The sequence below is a fragment of the Ahaetulla prasina genome, chromosome 2 (genome assembly GCF_028640845.1).
Source record: "Ahaetulla prasina isolate Xishuangbanna chromosome 2, ASM2864084v1, whole genome shotgun sequence".
NCBI classification, from domain to species: Eukaryota; Metazoa; Chordata; class Lepidosauria; order Squamata; family Colubridae; genus Ahaetulla; species Ahaetulla prasina.
The window spans coordinates 282,139,739-282,164,244 of NC_080540.1; the positions used below are offsets into that span (position 1 = coordinate 282,139,739).

General features: G+C 41.1%; 1 protein-coding gene across 2 annotated transcripts in view; it reads left to right on the forward strand.

The window, feature by feature from the left end:
* The first annotated feature begins 1,784 nt into the window (after positions 1–1,784).
* Positions 1,785–24,506, forward strand: part of CCBE1 (collagen and calcium binding EGF domains 1) — a 203,781-nt gene continuing 181,059 nt past the window's right edge. The window contains exons 1-2 of one of the 2 annotated variants that reach the window (XM_058170365.1): positions 1,785–2,521; positions 2,697–2,777. In XM_058170365.1, the coding sequence (XP_058026348.1) occupies positions 2,361–2,521; positions 2,697–2,777 (242 nt within the window). In that variant the 5' untranslated portion in view covers positions 1,785–2,360. The remainder of the gene's footprint in view (positions 2,522–2,696; positions 2,778–24,506) is intronic. The other variant, XM_058170364.1, reaches the window with a different exon arrangement.

The window sequence follows — 24,506 nt, forward strand, 5'->3', positions numbered from 1 at the left end:
TCCCAGCTATTTTTTTCATTCCGTGCTTCTGGCTTTCCTTCTTCACAGAGTTTTAAAGGGTGGGAATTTTGCATTATATTCCCTTTGCATCTGTCCTTAGAGTCCTCTGACTGGGATTAACCATTTACAAATGGTAATTTATAGCAGCATCAGGCCCCTTTGGCAAACAATGTTTCCCCTTAACTACACAACACTAGCCTCACCTTGCCCCAACCTAGAATTTAAGCGGTCTGGTGCTGACCCTTATCAAAACCGAGTTTTCCTTGCTTAAGCCAACCCACTTGGACCATAATGTGTCTCGGTGTATTGTTTCATTCCCTTTTGGTGAGACATGAGGTCAAGGGGCAGAGTAACCAGAGGCATGAGGGAATTGGGTAAGGACAGCCAGTTCCTTTCTTGAGGTCATGGATTTGGGGAGGAATATCCGCCATGTCATTATGTAACCAGATGTTTAGCAATCATTGGCCTGAAAAATATTGCCACCAGCCCCGGAGAACAAACTGGTCAGCAATATGGTCTGAAAGGAGGCCATTCTCAGGACTGTCCAACTTCAGATTGAGAGGTGCATTAAACCAGCGTTTCTCAAGCTCAGCAATTTTAAGTTGTGTCGACTTCAACTCCCAGAATTCCCCAGCCAGCATAGGAGTTCAATTTTGGGAGTTGAAGTTCAAACAACTTAAAGCTGCAGAGCTTGAGATACAACCCTAAACTAGAGGGGGCTGGATTAAAAGGGGGGAAAAAGAAGCTTGGATCTGGAGTACAGGTAGTCCTCAACAGTTCGCTTAGTAACCGTTTGACGTTACAACGGCACTAAAAAAAGTGTCTTATGACCATTTTTCACACATATGACTTAGTCATGGCTAAATCCCCATGGTCGTGTGATTTACATTCAGATGCTCGACAACTGACTCACATTCATGACTGTTGTGGCGTCCCGAGGTCATGTGATCACCCATTGCAACTTTCTACAAGCAAAGTCAATGGGGAAGCCAAATTCATCTAACACAGGGCTCTGCAAACTTGGCTCTTTTGAGACTTGTGGACTTCAACTCCCAGAGTTCCTTAGCCAGCTTTGCCACGTTATTAATTTAACAAATGCAGTGATTCCCTTAACAAACATGACAAGAAAATTCCGTCAAATGGGGCAAAACGCACTTAACATTTAATTTTTCACTTAGCAGCAGCAATCCTGGGCTCCACTGCGGTCGTAAATTGAGGACTACCTGTGATATCCCAATAACTCAAGAGAAAGTCTAACCTCATGATTAGAAAGGTTAACAACCGCCTTGTCGCCATCTGACCGTTTTTCCAGCTTCCGATCACCTTTGCCCAGGTTCCACCTCACCACCCGGGATCCTAATTTGCCCATCTTGCAGACCTTCCATTCGGGTCTTGTTACCGATCGGGAACCTCCGGGTTCAGCCCCCCCACTTCGTCCTTCCCCTCCTTCTCCTCCTCCTCCTTCAATCTTTGGGCTCAAGCTGCCGGCCCCGCAAGACGTGCTCCTCGCGCGGGGTCTGGCTCTCCTCCCTTCTCCGCCCCCTCCAGGGTCGCGATTCCTCGTGGCCGGGCTTCCTTTCCCGTCCCGCACCTCTGGAAAGCGGCTATCCCGACCTGCAGGTTGCACAAACGGCCCCCTCAACCAACCGGGTCGGCCGCCGGCTTTTTCCCGAGAGCGGCTCGCTCGCTCGCCTCGCTTCTCTCTCTCGACGGCTTCCAGCCGCTAAAGTTAGAAAAGCCCCCTCTGCCCCCCCCCCGCTCCCGCCCTTTCTCCAGCACCTCAGGGGAAGGCGGCTGGGCTGGCCCTCTTGCCCTGCCCTGCCCTGCCCCACAGCCGGGTTCTTCTTCTTCCCCAGGTCCGCATCTGAGGCGGGATTGAATCCTTTCAAGTTGAGGGGCCACTGCCGCACCTCCCGAGGCCCTTTTCCGAAAGCAGCGCGCGCCCTCCTTTCTCCCCGCGGCATCCCAGACACCAGCTGCTCGACCGGGGTTCCTCTGCCCTCCGCTTCTCCTGCCCGGCGAGCTTCAGACGAGCCGCCCGCCTTCGCCGTCTCTCCCCCTGCCTCTCTCCCCCCACCCCACTCCCCGGCTCCTGCCTGCCTGCCTGCCTGCCTCCCTTCCTAGCCAGCCCAGCCCGCTCTTCGCTCGCCCCTCGGCGGCGTCTGGTGGCCCCTTCCCAGCCCTGCCCGCTCCGCTTCCCGCCGTCCCGCAGCGCGCGCGCGTGGGGGCGTGCAGGGGTGGGGGCGCCGAGGGAGCGAAGGCAGGCAAGCGGCCTCTCCGCCTCCTCCCTCGCCTGCAGCGCGCCCGACGGCGGCCGGAGCCCGTGCGGCGTGGATCGCGAGCCGCCGGAGGGACGCCCGATGGTGCCGCGCGGCGACGGCGGGGGAGGTGCCAGGCGCCTTGTGCAGCTCGCGCTGCGCTCGCCCTCGCGGAGCCTGCGCCTCTGGCTGCTGCTGCTCCTGCTCCTGGCGGCTCTCGGCCACGCGTGGACCTACCGCGAGGAACCTGAGGAGAGCGACAGGTGGGTGGCGGGGAGGGAGCAGAGCCGCGGCTGCGTTTTCTTTCGTTTCTCTCTCTCTCTTTTCTCTCTCTCTCCCCTGTCCTCGCTTTGCCTAGTTTTCCAACCCCCGCTGCGCCGCTCCCGACGCCCGTTTGGCGACTCAGCGCCTGTCTCTCCTTTCTTGTCCGCCTCGCAGGGAAGTGTGTTCCGAGAGCAAAGTCGCCACCACCAAATACCCGTGCTTGAAGCCCGGCGGGGAACTCAGCACTTGCTTCAGGTGAGTGGCGCCGCGCGCTCGAGCCTTGGCCGCGGGTGGAAGAGCTGCTGAGGCGGGTGGTGGGGCGGGTGGCTGTCAGCTTCTCCTAAGGACCAGAGAGAGAGAGAGAGAGACCACAGGTTGGAGGCTCGGAGCCATCCCTCAGCTCGGAGTTAAGGCCCGGGACGCCGGGGCTGCAGACTTTGAAGGGGGATCCCGAAGACGTCGCGGAAGGGCGGCCTCGCCTCGTAAGCACCCAAAGAGACCCCGCGAAGCCTTGTCCTGGCCGCAGGTTTATTAGAGGAAGGGGGCGTCTCTTTGGGGCTGCCGCTGCTGCTGCTGCTGCCTTGGTTCCAACCCCCACCAAAGATGGGAAGGTGAGCAGAGGCATAAAAAAGAGAGAGAGAGAAGTAGATGGATAAGTCCCTTGAGGATGTGAGTTATGGATCACCAATGAATATCTGTGTTCGGGGATAATGTTGCAGGATCCAATCTGGGTCCTTGACCGGAACCACAGGTTTTGTCTTGGGAGCTTTCAGATTGGTAACAGTAACAGAGTTGGAAGGGACCTTGGAGGTCATCTAGTCCAATGCCCTGCTCATGCAGGAGACTTGTACTAGGGGTTCGAACTGCCGACCTTTCTGATCAATAAAAGCTCAGTGTCTTAGCCACCTAGCCAGCTCAGTAGAAGATGGTACTGGAGCCCATCTTCAGGGAACCTAACTTTCTATAGTTATGGAGCTTTGAGGAATTCAGAGGCTGACTATGTCTGCTCCCAGCACCCTAGCAATGTATTATTGGCCCCATGACGGTCCCTTCCGAACTAGTGGGTTCTCTTTCCTTCAATTCTCAGGACCCTTCCTTACTTGCCCCTGACCTTGGTGCCAGCTGGGAATCTCATTTTCTGAGACAGGCTTAAATCCTCCTAAACTGTACAGGTGTTTCATTAATATTTGTTTTGACCATCTCAAGTTACATACAAGGTGCTAGAGTTGATCATGGTGACTTGGTGGGAGACCAGGTGATTGGCAGAGATCAGAAGGAAGCTAGGATGGGGGTTGGTGATAGGAACAGCTGTGTTCATGCCATATAGCTTTTGTTGGCTGAGTGAGAGAGAAAACAATAGTGAACAAAGACAGCTGATCTACTATAATGTATTTCTGGATAGAAGCAATACTTGTTAAGTTCTCTGATTTGAACCCATGGCCTCCGCCTATTGCTCATCCTGACTTCAAACAGCTGTGAAGCTGGCGGTGAGCAGTTATAGATGGGCAGGTGGAGGATTAAACTGCAAGAGCCTTGAGTGCCTGAAGTTTCTTCTGATTTGCTCATTGCATGATTTTGTATACAGATCTCCAGTTAGCACTTGTGTGGGGATACTGCTTCCTTCTAAGTTCGTTCTGTCTTGAAGTCACCTAAGGCATTTCACAGATAAATTTGTTCATTTTAGTCTGAAACGGATTTCCCTGCATTTACTGCTTTCTCTCCACCCTCACAATAGCTTTACATAAAAGTGCACGTAATAATTCCCACGCACAAGGGGGAAAGTTTTTCTGATGTATAAGGAGGCAGGTTGTTCAACCTTTGTCTATTTCTGATTACATCTGATTGTCAGGAGCTTCCATAAGCCTGGCCACTGATTACTCAGTATAATTAAAACGTGAAATCCTAGAAATGCTCTCTGCACTATCACATGAGCCAGGCAAAAGACACGTCTGTTTTAAAGAGTTACAAATGGGTTGTCTGTTCATGCTCTCATGTGCTCTGAACCACTATTTTTGGAAGAGAATCTGAAGTCCTGCACAGTCCTGGTATGCTTATATATCAGAGCTACAAATTCTGTTTCTTTTTGTTTGATAATTTCAGGTTTTTGTTTTTTTTAAAAAGTCATAAGTAAGGGCTGTAAAAATACCTCCTTTTTTCTTTTTAGTTTATCACAGAAAAAGAAAATCCACAATTACTTGTATTCAGAATCCTGTAACCTGATCTACCATTCGTTTGTTTGGAATATGGTTAATTTTGCTATTGATCGTCTTTTTGGTTTTGATTTTGACTGAAAATAGCTACGAAACAAAAACCAAAACATCTTGAATATTCATTAAGTCCCACTGAAATCTGTTTCTTTAATGAATATGACAATGATCTAATTTAAATTTTAACTGATTTTGTTTCCATGTAGGTTCTACGCTCCTTAAGCATAGTCAAAACATTTTAATTTGTATGTATAATTCAAATTATGAATCATAGCAATGGATCTGTAAGCAGATTTCCACCAATTTACTAGCAAACTTTGTTCTTGCACAATGTGTGTTAATTGTATTCAGAATTACTGAATATGCTCGTAGCTAAGGATTAGTGCTGCTGCTATATTATTTACAAAATTTACTGATGTGTACAGTGCTGAAAATCTAACTGCTGTAGTTTATGGTTGTTTTCTCCTAGTATTGAGAGGAACATCTGGAGGAGAAAGGAAGGCACAGAGTCTTTATTACAGCTTTTTTAATACAAGGGCACCAATATTTCCCTTCAGCATAGAAGTTGTGTTTTAATTATAGCAGTGCCTAAACCAATGGTCAAACCACAGATAATCCATGAGGATTACTGACATGGGTCTTCAGCCTTCCTGCATTCACCACTGGTCACTTGGTCTCTACCTGCTTGCCACATTGATATGTTTCACTACCATTCAGCTGTCTTCTTGCCATCTCAATGTCCTACGTACTGATATTCACCACCCCTCATTCGTTTGATGTTGTAGAACTCTTGGTGTTATATGAATTCCATTTCCCTAAAAAGATCACTCTAAGGAGCTTGTGGATTGGTGGTGATCAACTGGACATTTTCTTTGTTCCTCTCCAGAGGCTGTGAGACAGCATTGCTTACAAGGAAAGATAATAGTGGAATAGTAATTGTTTTCTTTATTGTGTGCTAATATCTTAGTACCAACTATAGAATAAAACAACAATTGATACAATAACAGGTTGAGGGTTTCATGGGAATAGAAAGTCCATGAGATGATGCAAGATGCATTTGTAAGATGTTATTCCTTTTGCCTACAGTCTTACAGTAGTCCTGATTTAGAGTTCTCTAATTTAGAGTTTTCCTGGTTTAGTGACTACCTCATTTAGCAAATGTTCCAAGTTACAACAGTGATGACAAAGTACTGCCATCAACCAGTCGTCCCATGTATGACTTCTGCAGGTCTGTAAACCAAAGGAAAGCTGAAATAAGATCAGTAAGCACAGTTACGATTTCACTTAGTGACTGCTTCACTCAATGATAGTTATCAGTCTCAATTGTGATTACTAAATGAGGACTACTGCATTTGTGTGAATTTATTAATTGTTGTTTTAGAATTGTTTTAATGTTCTTTTTCTTGTACATTGTCCAAAGACTTGCTTATGAGAAGGGTGCTAAGAAAATAAAATATTATAATACAACACTACAATTGATAATAACATCATAATATAATATAAAATAAGAATATTCTAAATTAAAAGGTCCAGGATAATATACCGGTAATATTATAGAATAATATTAAACTCTATACTTTCAAATGAACAAACATTTATTTGAAAGCAATTTTATATTAAATAAAATAAAACAATATTAAATAAATTCATATTAAAATATTATAAAAAATAACTTGAGAACTCTAATATAAAGTAACCATTCATTACTTGCAATCGTTCTTCTGCTCCCAAACCATCTCTTTTATTAATCAAAGGCCCTCTGCTGTTTATACATATTTTTTCCCCAGTTTGTTACATTCATGCTGGGTTTGAATTACTAATTTGTGAAAATGTTTCAGTAGCACAAAAGCTCATGAAACAAACAAATGAGGTACAACTAGTAATACTAAAATTCAGATCACAAATCAAGGGCAGTTCCTAACTTGATTATGTTAAGCAGAATGTTGATCTCATGCAAGCACAAATAAGAAATATGGCTGTGAGTAGCTAAACAGACTCCTGTGAGTCCCTTGGACTGCAAGGCGATCAAACCGGTTAGTCCTAGAGGAGAGCAACCCTGACTGCTCCTTAGAAGGCCAGATCCTGAAGATGCAACTGAAATACTTTGGTCACCTAATGAGAAGGAAGGACTCACTGGAGAAGAGCCAATGCTGGGAAAGATGGAGGGCAAAAGAAGAATGGGACGGCAAAGAATGAGGTGGCTGGATAGAGTCACTGAAGCAGTAGGTATGAGCTTAAATGGACTCCAGAGGATGGTAGAGGACAGGAAGGTCTGGAGGAACGTTATCCATGGGATCACGATGGGTCAGACACAACTTCACAACTAACAACAACAACAAGCTAAACATGACCTTTCAAGTTGGCTATAGATCTTCCCACCTCTTTGTACATTTTATGATATGAAGATTTAGTATTTATTTGTTTATTTTTTTTAAAGTCATACTCTTTATTCATATTGAAAACATTATTCCCCCGGAACTTAGATTGGTCTTTACCCTTCTGGACTGAAGACTTGGCTTTGCCATCTTGGTGTGTAGAGTCTGTGAAAAACTATATTGTTGGTAAATTGCATTATATTCTGGCAGACTTACGTTTTTAATTGTTTTTGCTGCTTTCAATGGGTTGTATTGGTTTTTGTTGTGTGTTTTGGGATTTTTTTGGGTATTTTTCTGTTTGCATTTATTTATAACATAACATCAGAGTTGGAAGGGACCTTGGAGGCCTTCTAGTCCAACCCCCTGCCCAGGTAGGAAACCCTACACCATCTCAGTCAGATGGTTATCCAACATTTTCTTAAAAATTTCCAGTGTTGGAGCATTCACAACTTCTGAAGGCAAGTCGTTCCACTTATTAATTGTTCTAACTGTCAGGAAATTTCTCCTTAGTTCTAAGTTGCTTCTTTCTTTGATCAGTTTCCACCCATTGCTTCTTGTTCTACCCTCAGGTGCTTTGGAGAACAGCCCGACTCCCTCTTCTTTGTGGCAGCCCCTGAGATATTGGAACACAGCTATCATGTCTCCCCTAGTCCTTCTTTTTGTTAAACTAGACATACCCAGTTCCTGCAACCGTTCTTCATATGTTTTATCCTCCAGTCCCCTAATCATCTTTGTTGCTCTTCTCTGCACTCTTTCTAGAGTCTCAACATCTTTTTTACATCGTGGCGACCAAAACTGGATGCAATATTCCAAGTGTGGCCTTACCAAGGCATTATAAAGTGGTACTAATACTTCACGTGATCTTGATTCTATCCCTCTGTTTATGCAGCCCAGAACTGTGTTGGCTTTTTTAACAGCTGCTGCACACTGCTGGCTCATATCTAAATGGTTATCCACTAGGACTCCAAGATCCCTCTCACAAAATCTCAAAATTTCAAAATTTATTTATTTATTAAATTTTGCCATCAAGTGACTGAAGATAAAAACCACAGTGTATATTATGTATTATATTATGTATTATGTACTATATTATGTATATATATTATAATATATATGTTATATATTATAATATATATATTATAATATATTATAATACATATACTATAATATATATATATATTATAATACATAATATATATATATATTATGTATTATAATATATATTAAAAACCATATTACAGTACATTACAATACAATACAGTACAATACGATACCCTATCCTACCCTACCCTACCTTATATTATTATATTAACAAAAATATTAACATTATATTTACAAAAATATCTAACGAAGCCAATGTACAAGGGGGTGGAGATAGAGTCTCAGTTTTAACTTTGTCGGCCTTGTATGTGAAATGGGTGGCTGTATAAATTAAGCAAATAAAAAAAAAGTCTCAGTATTTTTTCCAGAGCAAAATCATCGCCCATAAAACCAAGACATTCCCCAGATCATAATTCCCACTGGCCCAATAAAATAACTTCAAAACAAAATCCTAGAGATCAGTGGAGGAATGCCCATTAAAAACCGGTGGGCTTCACAACACCCAGTTGTGAGAGGCGAGATGGAATATTCCACAACATCAAGGCTATCGCTTATGCCGTTGAGAAGATGCGACCCCCAAGCAGATCCTATGGATGATGTTACAAATTGTGCTAAATCATTTTTGAGGAGAACATCCCCAAATATAGGTAGTCCTTGAGTTACAACAGTTCATTTGGTGACCATTCGAAATTACAGTGACACTGAAAAAACTGACTTATGAGCATCCTCATGGTCACATGATAAAAATTCAGACAGTTGGCAACTGACTCATATTTATGACATTTGCAGTGTCCCAGGGTCATGTAATCACCTTTCGCAACCTTTGGATGAGCAAAGTCAATGGGGAAACAATGGGAGTCACTTAACATCCGTATTATTAACTTAACAACCCCAGTAATTTACTTAAAAACTTTGGCAAGAAAGGTTGTAAAATGGAACAAAACTCACTTAACATCCATCGTGCTTAGCCACAGAAATGTTGGGCTCAGTTGTGGTCATAAGTCAAGATTACATGTATTGACAATAATGTCAAAGCCATGAGTCTGAGTTCATAAATCAGTTTGAATTCTTATCCAAAAATTTGAATTATTTTTTCATATACAAAATTTAGTTTAGAAGGACTTTCTGGATAGGATAAAAAAGTATATACAAGTGCAATCATAATTATTTAATTTAATGTATTTATATTCTTTAATGGAGAGGATGTTAGTTTAACTGAGTGAGCTGCACAATTTTTCCTAAACATTTATTTTGTGGTCTATGATTGTGGAAACATTGGCCTAGGCAATTATTGTAGAAGTTGTTCTAAGAGCAAATTGGTGTTTTTTTTTCAAATTGGACAAGACTCAAGTGTTTGCAAGACAGAATTGATATGAATATTGAACTAATGTGAAAGTTTTCTGGCACTGTAGAAATAGTTGCCATATAAAGATAGCATAGCCATTTTCTAGTACATTTTGTCTTCTATTAGCCAAGTGGTATTGTGTAATACATAAAAGCACTGCTTGCAGGTTTTACAATTACACATTGCATCATTTTAATGTGACATTCTATTTTAAGTGAATTTTAAGTTAAAATTACCGTATATACTCGAATATAAGCCGATCCGAGTATAAGCCGAGGTCCCCAATTTTACCCCAAAAACTGGGGTAAACTGGGGACTCGAGTATAAGCCGAGGGTGGGAAATGAGGCACCTACCGGTTGGGAAACCCTCCTCCTCAGCTGAGAAGGCTGGCGGCCCCCGCCCGCCTCTCACTGCACCGGCAGGGCTTCCGTCTGGTAAAATGTGAAAAAGGAAAAAAAACTCGAGTATAAGCCGTATATACTCGAATATAAGCCGATCCGAGTATAAGCCGAGGGGCTTAAAAAAAAAAAACTCGAGTATAAGCCGTATAGACCCGAGTATAAGCCGAGGGGACGTTTTTCAGCACAAAAAATGTGCTGAAAAACTCGGCTTATACTCGAGTATATACGGTAAGTGAATTTTAAGTGAAAGCCTATAAAATATCAGCTTGGAAATGGAAGGTTTTGTAAGTTATTTACTTTATTATATAGAATTCTGATATTCTGCAGATAGACCAATGTCCTTTTTATCAATAAAACGGATTATGAATGTGCAAAATGTTCCATGCATAAACTATTTCAACTATGAAACAGCCACATTCAGCTGGTCTGGGTCAAAACGGAAATAGTTGTGCTATGGGCAGAAATATTCTGGAAGAGGAATAGGGACAAAAAATGGACATTGATTGTTACAAATAGTGACTAAAGGAGAAAGAGAAAGATCAATGAATTGACGAACAGGCCACCTACACCAGTGGTAGTCAACCTGGTCCCTACTACCCACTAGTGGGTGTTCCAGCTTTCATGGTGGGCGGTAGGGGTTTTGTCCGATACTGAAGCACTTTCCTTTTTTTTAATTTAATTGACTTTAAAAAAAAAATTCATAGCATTATTTAAAAACATTTTCATTATGTTTTCATAAAATTCCCCATGACAATTTAATTTTCTGAAGATATACTATTTGTATCGCCCATGCATAAGTTTAGTTCACGTTACGTAAGTGAAACTAAATGGCGCTATAGTGCGACCGCAAACAAAAGAGCCTCATCCCAGAATAGCTCACACATCTCCCCCCACACCACCCAGCTGTAACAGACAAGCAGAGCTGGTAGCCGGCGCCCCTCCCCCCAAACCCAATCCACGATGCGCGAGAGGCATGCGCAGACGACGATACATGGTGCATTACTGTGGAACCGGTGGGCGGTTAGAAAATTTTACTACTAACAGAGATACAAAAGTGGGCGGTAGGTATAAAAAGGTTGACTATCCCTGACCTAGAGTAAACAGAAATGAAATACACTACAGATAGTCCTTAACTTATGACTGTAAGGGAGCTTGCCTTATTATGGTCAATAAAGAGACCAATCCGATTTGATGACCTTTTTTGCAGCGGCCGTTAAGTGAATATGATGGTCATTAACCATCAGATGTGATGGCTGTTATTAAATGAACACTATGGTTTTGCTGAAAACTGTTATTGCCGAGTTTTGGCAAAATTGTTGTAAAAGATAGTTGTGTAATTGTGGAATGCTTAAATAGCCGTAAATGCAGCTGTGTTGCCCAGGGTCTGAAGTTCGGTCATGTGACTGCAGGTATGGTCTGACCATCAAATCTGGGCTGTAAATTCCTTTTTTGGGGTTAGTTGTAACTTCAAATGAACTTCAAATTGAATAAGTTTTTTAAGGGTTGTTCTTAATATTGTATGTGTTTGTGTTTGTATTTTATTTGGTTGTTCACCGCCCTGAGTCCTTCGGGAGAAGGGCGGTATACAAATTAAATAATAATAATAATAATAATAATAATAATAATAATAATTATTATTATTATTATTATTATTATTATTATTATTATTATTATTATTATTATCTCTAAGTGACCAGTCGTAAATTGAGGGCTATCTATAACATTGTTGAACTAGGCATATATGACCCTCTGAATTTTGTTTGTTGTTTTGTTTACTGAAAGCTAGAATAGTGTTCTGGGTTTTGTTTTTACTGCCCAAAACACAATTTCCATATTGCTCACACCCCTTAGATTATGATTTATGATTTGGAAATGAAAATTGTTTTCAAGAGGAAATCTTCCTTGTCAGAAAACGCACTGAAATCATTTTGGTAGGAGTAATATAGAGATTTCTAGTATTACTAACTGGAATTATAATTCAAATAATAACATGTACTTTAAATGTTTGCATTAATGCAACATAATTCTATGTCTTTTAACTAGTCAGAAACATGCTTACCTTTATGTCTATGGAGATTCTCAGTCATCCAGGTCATGGTTGTCCCAAAGGTGCCTTTTCAGGAGACAACTGGACTTTGTTTTTTCTTTGAAGACGTTTCGCTTCTCATTCAGCTCTGACAGGTTGATGGGGAATGGAAGGACTATCCTGTCAGAGCTGAAGAAGCTTCTTGGATGAGAAGCGAAATATCTTCAAAGAAAAAACAAGAAAGTCCAGTTGCCTCCTGAAAAAGCGCCTTTGGGACAACCATGACCTGGATGACTGAGAATCTCTATAGACTTGGTTGTTTTGAGTTCAACCAAACTTAAGTAACTGATATCACCTTCTATGACCTACATTGTTTGCATAATTCAAGACTTAATCTCTTAAACATCTCTAAATAGAATAGAATAGAATTTTATTGGCCAAGTGTGATTGGACACACAAGGAATTTGTCTTGTTTGTTTTGTTTTGTTTTGTTTACATTTATACCCCGCCCTTCTCCGAAGACTCAGGGCGGCTTACAATGTATAGGGCAATAGTCTCATTCTATTTGTATATATTTACAAAGTCAACTTATTGCCCCCCCAACAATCTGGGTCCTCATTTTACCTACCTTATAAAGGATGGAAGGCTGAGTCAACCTTGGGCCGGGCTCGAACCTGCAGTAATTGCAGGCTTTGTGTTCTTAATAACAGGCCTTACCAGGCAGAGCTAAACCGGCTCGTCTTGGTGCATATGCTCTCAGTGTACATAAAAGAAAAGAAACGTTCATCAAGGTACAACATTTACAACACAATTGATGGTCAAAGATTAACAATTCAAAATTTATTTTGAGGTGAAAATTTAAATATTTGCGGAACCAAAGAATAATGCCACATAGCAGCATAATAAGGCAAAGTTAAGTCAAAAAGGAAGAAAGTAATGAGGCAGATTATACTCCTTGTTAACATGCTATGGGTGGGCTTCTAGGCAGACAAAAAACAATTTGAGAAAGAGCATGCTAACTATTGTTTGGACATGCAAATTATGTAGCTGAATCATAATCAGAAAAATATGCATGTGTTTTTGACTGGAATACAGCCATAAACTTGAAGGGCTTCCATACAAAAGCTAAGCATAATGTATCTGAAAAATAGTGAATTGGCTGCGTGAAAGTGTGAAATTGCCGAGACGAGACATTTCTTCTGTGATTATACTATCGTTGTATCAACAGTACATACTTGGTGTATCTGCTAGGGTCTGCAGTATGTTGTTATGACACTAGAAGACTCGTGAGATGTGCAATTATTGTGGTTTGTATGAAGTGGCTTTCAAGGGAAATACTCTCTTGGTGTCAGAAGATAATCTGTTTCTTTGAGACACCCTGTGTGTGTCAAAAGCAGCTGATTACCCTACATGTGTAAACATTTGCTATAAGCTGCAAGCTAGTCAAGAAGATGTATGGCGGGTTTAATGGTTCCAGGCTGTTTATAAAAATTGTTAACTAGACCCAGGCAGACAGCAGGGATTAACACTGTAAGGGTATAGCGTTTTCCTTAGTAAATACTTTGGCCTCTGTTGGCATTCAAAGCCAGTTTGGTGCAGCCAAATGAAACTGATAATTACTTGTGCTCAGGGGTGAAATGTAAAACAAATTTGTAAAATTTGTTACTAGCGGTTCTGTGGACGTGGCTTGGTGGTGATGGGGTAATGTGACTAGGTGGGCGTAGCCAACTTTTTTTTTTACTTTTTTTACTTTTAAAAGCAGTAAAAGCTTTACTTTTAAAAGCATTAAAATGCTTTTAAAAGCCTCTGATGATCAGGCAACTCAGCTGGGATTGCCAGAACCCTTTAAAAGCATTTTTACAGCCTGTTAAGCTGAAGAGGCCATAAAAAATGCTTTTAAAAGGCTCTGACAATCCCAGCTGACTTGCACGATCATCAGAGGCTTTTTTTTTTACTTTTAAAAGCATTTTTTCGGCCAAAGAAAAAATGCTTTTAAAAGTAAAAACACACCTCTGATGAATGCGCGGCTCAGCTGGGCATGCGGGGGGGGGGGAGGGATTTTTGCTACCGGTTCTCCGAACCACCCGCTGCCATTGCTACCGGGTCGGGCATCCCGGTCTGAACCGGGAGCATTTCACCCCTGCTTGTGCTGCTGGGTGCACCCTGATGAAAGCAATTCCTTTTCAACTTTATGGCACCAAACCACACTCATGGTTTGCTTATTATCTGTAGATCCCCCAATCTGCAGCTTTTTCAGTCTGCATAAGGAAGGGTACATGAAAGATTCCCAAACTGAAATCTGATTTATTAATTTGACTTTCTGGCTACAGTCCAACAATGCTATACAGTATGTGGATATATGAGAAAATGATGTACAGAACCTTGGCATTCGTAGAGTTTTCCTCTTCTCTTAACATTTTACATTGCTAAAGAAGCAAACTTTCCTGATTTGAAAATTGATTTTTTTTTCTTTTTTTCAAAAAAGGGGGCCTGTAGAGCAAGCTTTGGCAAGAATCTCTGATCCCGGAGGCATGACTGCCAGCAACAGCTACAAGGAGTCAATTATATGAGCAAATAAATTTACATATCCTTAAACTCCAAGGGCAACTAAGGAATTTAGTCAAACCAAAAAGAAAAACATTTTCAGCTGAAATTTGGAATAACTTTCAGTAAGGATCCATAAAAAATAAAAGTCGGGAAAAGAAAAAGGGGTTGAAACCTATGCTGGAAATGTAACCCACAAGAAGGGACATTTTATAATGCTTGGTAGATGTATAAAAAAGTCAGAAAAATTTGGAATCAATTACATACAATAATAGAAAAATTTTAAAGATACAATTGAAACCAGAGATACATTTTTTTTAGTATTGATGGATAAGCAACTGGAAAAAAATTATGGAACTTTGTTTTTATATATGATGACCGCAGTGAGATTAGTATATGCACAAAGGTGGAAAGATTTGACTTTATCCATAATGGAGGAATGGATGGTCATAATGCATGGTTTTTGAGAATTAGAATATAAATAATAGATTATAGAAAAATGTAAACCATGCCGTAACCATGGAGTAAGAGGTTATTTTATATTTATACTTACAAGTCAGTAGTGGGTTCCACTTACCCTCACTACTGGTTCGGAACTGGGAGTGCGCATGTGCACATGCTTGTTTCACTCATGCGTGGTACTGCTGCGCATGCGCAGAACCTTCTGCGCATGTTGTTCTGTCCCCCCCCACCTCAGTACAGGAGGCACGAGAAATGACTCAATTAGCCGGCAATTGAGTCCACGGCAGCTATCAGCTCTGGCAGCAACCCAGTGAGCGTCTGCCAAGGTTTTTCTGTTATCTTTCTTGATGCCGGTGTGCCAACCAGGAAGTCAGGAATAAACAGCACTTCAGCTCAAGTTCTCTCCAGGCGGTTGGATTTGTTCGTCACGAAGCAGTATAGCAGCCCCTCCTGCTTTTATACCCTGTGGGGTGTGGCTCCATGACTCAGCACTTTCTAGGCCTGCCCCACCCCTGCTTCTGTTGTTCCCGCCTCTCTTGTCTATGAAACCTGGGATCTAACCAGGACTGATTGTCCTCAGCTGAGTCTGGAAGCGTTTCCTGGGCGGAGGGAGATACAGGAGACAGAGGCCTTGTCACCTCTTCCACCTGGCCTGCCTCTGGCTCCTGGAGCTGAGCCAGGGAAGCCGGCCCCACAGAAGGGAGCCCTGACAGCCCTTCCCCCTCACTCTCTGAGTCACTCTCTGGCAGGAGGCCAGGCCGGGGGGAGGGTGGGCTGGAGCCCCAACACATGTGCAGACTGTCCGTGATGACGTCTGAGTGAGTGGGCAGAGCCTCCCGCCTCTGCCACTACCGGTTCACCTGAACCAGGGCGAACTGGTAGAAACCCACACCGTTAACAACTGCTGTAAAATAAAATCAAAAGTCACATCATTACAATTTTTAAATTTTATTTCTGCACTCTTTTCTTTCATTTCCCTCCCCCCTTCTTTCATTTCAAATATTAGTTCTGGTTCCTTCTTACTCTGTATTTTAATTTTTTAAAAAAATGTTATTTAAAAAGGAAAAGAGAAAGGGGGGTACATCTGTTTTTGTAGAAATGTGGCTAGTCTTCAACTTACGACTGTAATGGACCCTTCATTACATGTGATCTCCTTGCTTAATGACCCTGCTCTCCTTATTGCGGTCATTAAGCAATCCCACAAGTTGTTAAGCAGAGCATGGGGTGCCTCGGATGGGGGAGATCCCAGGAATCCTATTGCGGTCCCAGGCCCACACTGCACCAGCTCGCCAGCTCTCATGTGTTCTGCCCTGGGCCTTCCCCATTCCCCGAGGCAGCCTTCCTATCTTTCAGGGTCCCTGCAGGCCTCATGTTGATTTTCTCACCCCTCTGAATCCCTGCAGCCCTTGGATTTGCTTGCCTTTCTATTGGACCCTAGACCTTCCTCCCCACTCCTCCAACACTGATTGGTCACTTTTCAGTAAATCTTCAGGAAGCAGCCATTCTTCTATACCAGGGGTCTCCAACCTTGGCACCTTTAAGACATGTGGACTTCAACTCTCAGAAAAGCTGGCTGAGGGATTCTGGGAGTTGAAGTCCACACGTCTTAAAGTTGCCAAGGTTGGAGACTCCTGTTCTACACAACCTTCCTACACAGTGGAGGTCGCATGGTGCTGTGCCAGAAGTCCCCAAGGCTGCCATTTTGGGAGCAGCTGCAATGAATAAGTGACCTCTTCAAAATGGCACTTGCTTTCCTGACAGCACCATGTAGCCGCCTTTGTATAGAGAGGTTGAGAGGAGAAGCAACCAGCTTTTCCTTCTTGAATTTGATCTCCAGGTGGTGGGGACAAGAGTGTGAGATTGGGGGTGGGGGGAACATGCTGCAATGTCCAAGGGTGGGTGGATTGCCAAACACCAATATTTTGTCCATGTGACTGCAGGGCAATACAACATCCATGACCTCAGGCAAAAGTCATAAGTCTCTTCATTCAGTGACTTCCTAATTTCAAAAAGTTACTAAAAGAATGATTGTAAGTCAAGGACTCTTATCTGTATTTGTAAAATAATGCATTAATAAATGGCTTTATTATTATATAGTGTAAGGTAGCTACTTTAGATCACCAATACTGGGGTGGGTAGGATCTAGATCAGGGGTGTCAAACTCAAGGCATGCGGCCAGGGGTGAAATACTCCCGGTTTGGACCGGATCGCCCAATCTGGTAGCGATGGCAGCAGGTGGTTCGGAGAACCAGTAGCAAAAATCCCTCCCCACCCCCATGCCTAGCTGAACCGCATGATCATTAGAAATTTTGGGGTTTTTTTACTTTGAAAAGCATTTTTTCTTCAGCTGAAAAAATGCTTTTAAAAGTAAAAAAAAGCCTCTGTTGATCACGCGGCTCAGCTGAGATCATCAGAACCTTTTAAAAGAATTTTTTTACAACCTCTTCGGCCGAAGAGATTGTAGAAAAAATTATTTTAGAAGTAAAAAAAAAAAGTTGGCCACGCCAACCCAGTCACATTACACCACCACCACTAAGCCATACCCACAGAACTGGTAGTAACAAATTTTACATTTCACCACTGCATGCGGGCCCCCCCTAGCTCCATTTTCACTGGCAGAGGATTGCAGGAGGCTGTTGCAGCCGAAAACAGAGCTCACGCGGGTCGTAGACCACTTTCCTGAGCTCTATTTTTGCTGGCAGAGGGTTGCAAGAGGCCGTTGAAGCCAAAACTGGAAATTGGGACCCTGTTTTCGCTGGCAGAGTGCTTGGGCCACCACAGGTGCCCCCGACACGAAAGATGTCGAGCTGGCCACTCCCACCCTGTCCAGGACCATCCCAGCCCCCCAAACACAAACCTGATGTGGCCCTCAATGAAATCGAGTTTGACACCCCTGATCTAGATCATTCAGTAGTGGCCAGGCATTTGGGCTAAGCTGTTTTCATCTTTTGTAACAAAGGCTTTGAAGTTGGCGATTCTTGCTTATTGCAGGCTCTCTATTTATCAGACTTAGTTATGTCCTCCTGGTGTCTCATTTAAAATGAGAAGATCCCGACTCCTTGAATAGGGGAAGACCTGGACTGAACAGGTCATGAACTGCAAAAGGCATCTTGTTGCTCAGGTAACACAACCTAATGTTATGGTTTTTACACTGCAGAATATGTTTGAGTGACTAATGAGCAAAAACAAAGTAATGAGGCAGTGATGGTGATGTGTTAAAATAAGTAGTACCAGAAAGGATACTAGATGATTAATTCTATCCATTCTGAGCCAGAAATGGACAATCTATGGTCTTCCATAACTTTACCATTTTTTGGGAGTAGTACCATAAAAAGATACCTTCATCAAGGAACAACACTTACAACACTATGGCTGTCATTAAGTGTTGTAAGTGTTGTATCTTGATGAAAGTATCTTTTCTTTTATATACACTGAGAGCCTATGCACCGAGACAAATTCCTTGTGTGTCCAATCACACTTGGCCAAAAAGAATCCTATCCTATTCTATTCTATTCTATTCTATTCTATTCTATTCTATTCTATTCTATTCTATTCTATTCTATTCTATTCTATTCTATTCTATTCTATTCTACCATAAAATTATATTTAATGGAAAGATAATTTAATCAAGAATGTAATGCTTTTCAACCTTTGTTTGAGAGATAAAAGTGGCTTTTTTTTGTGGAATTGTAGATTTTAGGCCAAATTCCTGCAGTCTGCGCCAAACAGTCCTTGCACTCAACTTCACATTGCATTGCACCATTTCATCTTGTATACACCCAGATGATTTTCTTCTGTCAAGTAGGCACAGTCTCTTAATTCTTCTATCATCAGTTGCTGTTGTGCACCTTTTCTTGCCTTTACCAGTGTGGTTTTGTAGTGACCGAGTCTCCTTATATCTCTTCAAAAACTTAGAAATGCCACCTTTGGTTAAGTTTTCACCAATTTTTCTTCTAGCTTCTTTATAACTGTAGCCTTATTCACTTAATAATACTATTTTACATCGCTTTCTGGGTGACCAGTCAACTCTTTGCACCATTACTTCAATTCTATTACGTTTTACAAGCTCACTAAATGAAAGAACACAAAAAACCCCAACCAACTTGATAGCGATCACATAACACACTGATAAATGTCCTCTCAGCTTCAATACTTGACATCAATAACTGAATCCTACTGTGATCTGATTGGCTCATTGCCAAAACAAGATGACACCTGAATGGCTCCCTAAACACTCATACATATTGGCTACAATCAGATGAAGGAAAGCTACCTGATATTTTTTTTTTTTTGTTTGTTTACATTTATACCCCGCCCTTCTCCGAAGACTCAGGGCGGCTTACAATGTATAGGGCAATAGTCTCATTCTATTTGTATATATTTACAAAGTCAACTTATTGCCCCCCCAACAATCTGGGTCCTCATTTTACCTACCTTATAAAGGATGGAAGGCTGAGTCAACCTTGGGCCGGGCTCGAACCTGCAGTAATTGCAGGCTTTGTGTTCTTAATAACAGGCCTTACCAGGCAGAGCTAAACCGGCCCTTATTTATTTATTTATTTATTTATTTATTTATTTATTTATTTATTTATTTATTTATTCATTCATTCATTCATTCATTCATTCATTCATTCATTCATTTATTCATTTATTCATTCACATTTTTATACCGCCTTTCTCCAAAGACTCAGCAAGCTCAGCAAGCAAGTTGTGCTTCCTTTTTCTGGTTATTTGGCTATAACTTTTCATAGAATACAGATAATTGAACAAATTTGTTGCATTAAATTCTTGATTAAATTATCTTTCCATTGATATATAATTTTATGGTACAACTCCAAAAAAGTGGTGTTGTTAGCCATAAAAAATACACTTTTCCCAAAAGGTTTCCACAATTTTGGACACTGCTGTAAATGATAAACAGGTTTGACAGAAACAAGCAGAGATGGAAGTTGTTGCTGAAGTTACTGTAGACCATGTGTCTTCTGGAGGCCACAATTTTCTGTGAAAGAAAGATTTCCAGGAATGTCAGAGAAGTGAGAAGAAGATAAGCAGAGGCAGCTGCAACTTTGCAACGAAGAAAGGAACAAGTAAAGAGGTAGCAGTCCAGTAGCCAGATAAAGGATATGCAGAGAATGAAGCCGAGCAAAGGCAGAATGCTGGAGGAGAAAAAAAAAATAAGAAAAAGAGGGATTGAAAGTGAAAGTTAAGAGAAGGGTAGTTAAAGAGCACATCATCCATTTTGGCAGAGATAATATCTTGATTTATAGGGTGCTCTTTGAATGTCTCAAACAATAAACTGTGAAAGTAGCACACAAAACTCAGATACAAAGCTAAAAACACGTACTGGAACACTCTGTAAATAAGTCAGTAAGTGAACAGGAGTTAATCTGGAGATTAGGAAATGGGATTTAATAGACACTGAGTGAAAAATTAGGACTTTTTGTTAATAAACTGAAGTATAACTTTTGTAACTGTTGACCAATAATCAAACTCCTAGTAGGGCAAAGACACCCTTACACATCATTTGGCTCATATGTCTAAAATACCAAACAAACTCATGACACACTTACAATATTAGGCAGCACTTCTTGGAAATGTCCTTACAATATGACTACAGCTTTTCTTCAAAGAGTCTGACATTACTATGAGCATATGGAACATTTTAAATGTTAAAGAAATCTGCAAGATCTCCATGGCTATTTTGAATTATCAGTAAATTAAGTAAAGCCCTCCTGTGCTCTTCCAATTTTTAAAGAGAGGGTAGACTAGAGGAACTGTAGTTTAGCTGGACTTCATGTGTGGTTTTCATTCAAAGTGTCATGGATCTGCTTGCAGCAGAGTCAGGGGCAAAATTATTTTTCATCCCTAACTACTATTGCTTTTCTCCTTCTAATCCTCTTTGTGGGCATTTGAGGAGGGATATTCATCTTTGCACATAGCTTTCTCAAGTGCTTGTAAATCCTACCAACTATAGCTTTCTGACAAAAATTTAAAACAGGCACGTGCATAGGATTACATTGTTTAAAAAGGCTTGATAGGAAACTCCATCTGTCTACGCAAGATGATTTGAACAATGGTGCTCCATAAAGTGTAATTTAAAAACCATCTCAATTTTTCGTATTTGGGTTTCAGTTATCTCCATTTTACTGGGGCTAAGCCATTCCATTGACTCAAGTGGTTTGTGGATTGCAGCCAAAACAAAGCATAATGGAAGGAAATTACTGGATGATTGCATCTAACCAGTATCTGTGCGGTATTGTCTTATTTTGGCATACAGTACAGTACGAGATTGTGATGTACCATGTAATCAAAAGATTTCCCATAACATCCATAAATTTTAAGGTGGGTGGTAGCATGGCCACATCCTATTCCTCCATAGTAAGCTGGTGCGGTAATTCATTCAATAGTTAACAAATTAAAAACTGAGGACAACATAGTGTGACTTTTCCAAGGCCACCCAGCAAAATCCTTGGCTAGGCTCTGATTTGAACTTGAGTCAAGAGCCAATATAAACTTCTTTTCCCCCCCATTTATTTAGGGATTGTTTTTGTAAACTGCCAAACCAGTGGTCTGATTCTTTGAATGGCAATGGGGCAAATTGTTTAGCTTGATTTTCTGCAGATCTACTTAGAAATAAGCACTGAGTTCAGTTGGACTCTCCTCCATGGAAGAATGCTACAGAATAAACCTATATGGCTTCATTTCAAAATAAGTTCCATTGCATTTCTGGAGCCTGTACTCATATGTGTTTGTATTTGCGCTTGTTGGGGTAAGTGGGTCCCCTGAAATGTCAGAGTTTATTGAGTTGCATGCCTCTCAACCGTTGGGGCATGGATTTCAGAAATCCTAAGAGGCCCAAGCATTTCCAGCTTGAGGGGCTCCTATAACTTTATAATAAAAATAAATTAATGACACATGAAAAGTAAATGAGGCTACAGCAGAGTGAGCCCTATGCTTCTTAGCTTATTCCTTTTATTGGCTACCTGGCAAAGCTTCCATGTGCCACCCAAGAACTCGTAAGGAATGAGAGGCTTAGAATTGTGGGGTCTGGATGGGGAAGAACAGGATCCAGCTCAGCCCTGGTAAGGCTCAGTGGCTGAGATTTTGAGGCTCCCTGTTATGCAGAGACTTTTTATCATCACTTCTGAAAGGGGTAGTGTTGTCCTGCAATAGCTGGTGAACAATTTGGGGGTCTTTCTGAACTCATGGCTGCTTCTTGGAGAACAGGTTGGCAGCTTGGCTACGAAGGCCTTTGTACAGTTGTGTCAGTTTCTGGATTGGGAAGCCCTCCCTACAAAAACTCACGACTTGGTCACCTCTCGGCTAGATTACTGTAACACACTCAATGTGGGGCTGCCCTTGAAGAGCATTTAGAAGTTGCAGTGTAGAATGCAGGGACGTAGGCAGTTTTGGAAATTTCAGGATAAACTTGTATGTGGCACTCTGCTCTGCAAATGGCACTGGTTCCTAATAGGATTGTGGGTACAATTCAAAATGCTGGTTGTCATGTATAAAGCTCCAGATGGCACAGGACTAGGATATTTGCAGGACTGCCTATCACTGGGAGTTTTTGGTTGCCTTGTCAGAACAGGCAGGATTGACTTATTCCAAGTCCCTCCCATCAGGAAATCTCACCTAGGAATTGTATTTTTTCTGTCATAATGCCTGCCTTATGGAACAACACCCCCAATGATGTAGATGGCCCTGAGTAGTCTGGGTTTTTACAAGGCATTATAAATCTGAATGTTTCCTGGCCTTGGACTGGGATGTTAAACCAGCCCTATTGGTGGATTTGTTTGCTTGGTCTTGTAGGATTAAAACTAATTTATTTTAGATCCAGTCATATGCAATGATTTATTATTATTGTTATTTAATTTATTTATTAAACATGAAACTCGGTCAACTGAACATTCCAAAAGGCATCACAAATACCATTGACTGGTGCTAATGGCTGATAACGGGTTGCTGCCAGTGTCCTAAGTATCAACCAAGTACCTTCTTAAGATGTACGATGTTCCAAGTAGCGCAGTTTTTTGCAATTCCGATGGTGTTATTGCAGGAAGCTACAATTTGTTGATGTATCTTATAAAATTCTTGGACATGGTACCAAGTGCCCCGATGACAATGGGTATCACTGTTACATGTTTCATCCATAATCACGTAGTTTCAATGGCCAGGTTGCGATATTACGTGATTTTTTCCAGTTCTTTTTCTTTGACTCTGGCATCTCCTGGTACCGCAATGTCAATAAATTGTATGTTTTGGTTTTTGACAACTGTGATATCTGGCGTTTATTATTATTTTTTAAAAAAATTTATTTATTTATTTATTTATTTATTTATTTATTTATTTTTCATTAAACATGAAATTCAGTCAACCGAACATTTAAAAACGTATCACAGATATCATTGACTGGCCCTAATGATTGATACGGGTTATTGCCAGCATCCTAGGCATTGACCAAGTATTATTATTATTATTATTATTATTATTATTATTATTATTATTATTATTATTATTATTATTATTATTATTATTATTATTATTATTATTATTATTATTATTATTATTTTTAAGAAAAACGAAAAAAAACCAGATCACTAGTTGAACACTTCCCAAGCGTTTAAGACTGTGTGATGTATCGGCGAATTATGCAAGCAGATCCCAGTAAGGTGGCCTTCTGCAGCTGACCAATGGTGATCTTGTCAGCGCCAATCATTTTTAAGTGCTTGCCTAGGTCTTTAGGCACAGCTCCCAGTGTGCCGAGTACCACTGGAACCAGCTGCACTGGTTTATGCCAGAGTCTCTGCAATTCAATTCTCAAATAATCTTCTTCTTCTTCTTCTTCTTCTTCTTCTTCTTCTTCTTCTTCTTCTTCTTCTTCTTCTTCTTCTTCTTCTTCTTCTTCTTCTTCTTCTTCTTCTCCTCCTCCTCCTCCTCCTCCTCCTCCTCCTCCTCCTCCTTATTATTATCATCATCTTCTTCTTCTTCTTCTTCTCCTTGCTGTTGTTGTTGTTGTTATTGTTATTATTATTATTGCTATTTGGGTTCTATCTAGTATATTATGCTTTGATTTTAAATTTTTGTGCACCATCCAGATTTATTGCTGTAAGATGAAATGGCTGTATAAACTGTTTTAAATAAATTATTAAGCCATTACCTTGCTGACCTTGACTGGGATTATTGGTTTAATTGGATCTGGAAAGGAATGAACAAAAGAATCCCAAGGATGTAGGGTAGATTAGGAATTTGGGGGAAAAAATCCAGAACAAGGCAGTAACAAGCCATCTCCACACCACAACTAAGAAAACCACATGGACACTTTTCTGATATTGTTACAACTACATAGAAGAAAGTGGATTGTCAACCTAGCACACATACGTGCTGTAACTGGAATAACAACACAGCATCTTAAAATGAAACAAATTGTTCTTGAATTGTTCTTCAGACAAATTGACTATTTCTTCTTGAGTCACTTGCTTTATTTATTTTTTAAAGCATTTATGTAGCTGTCCATCTTAT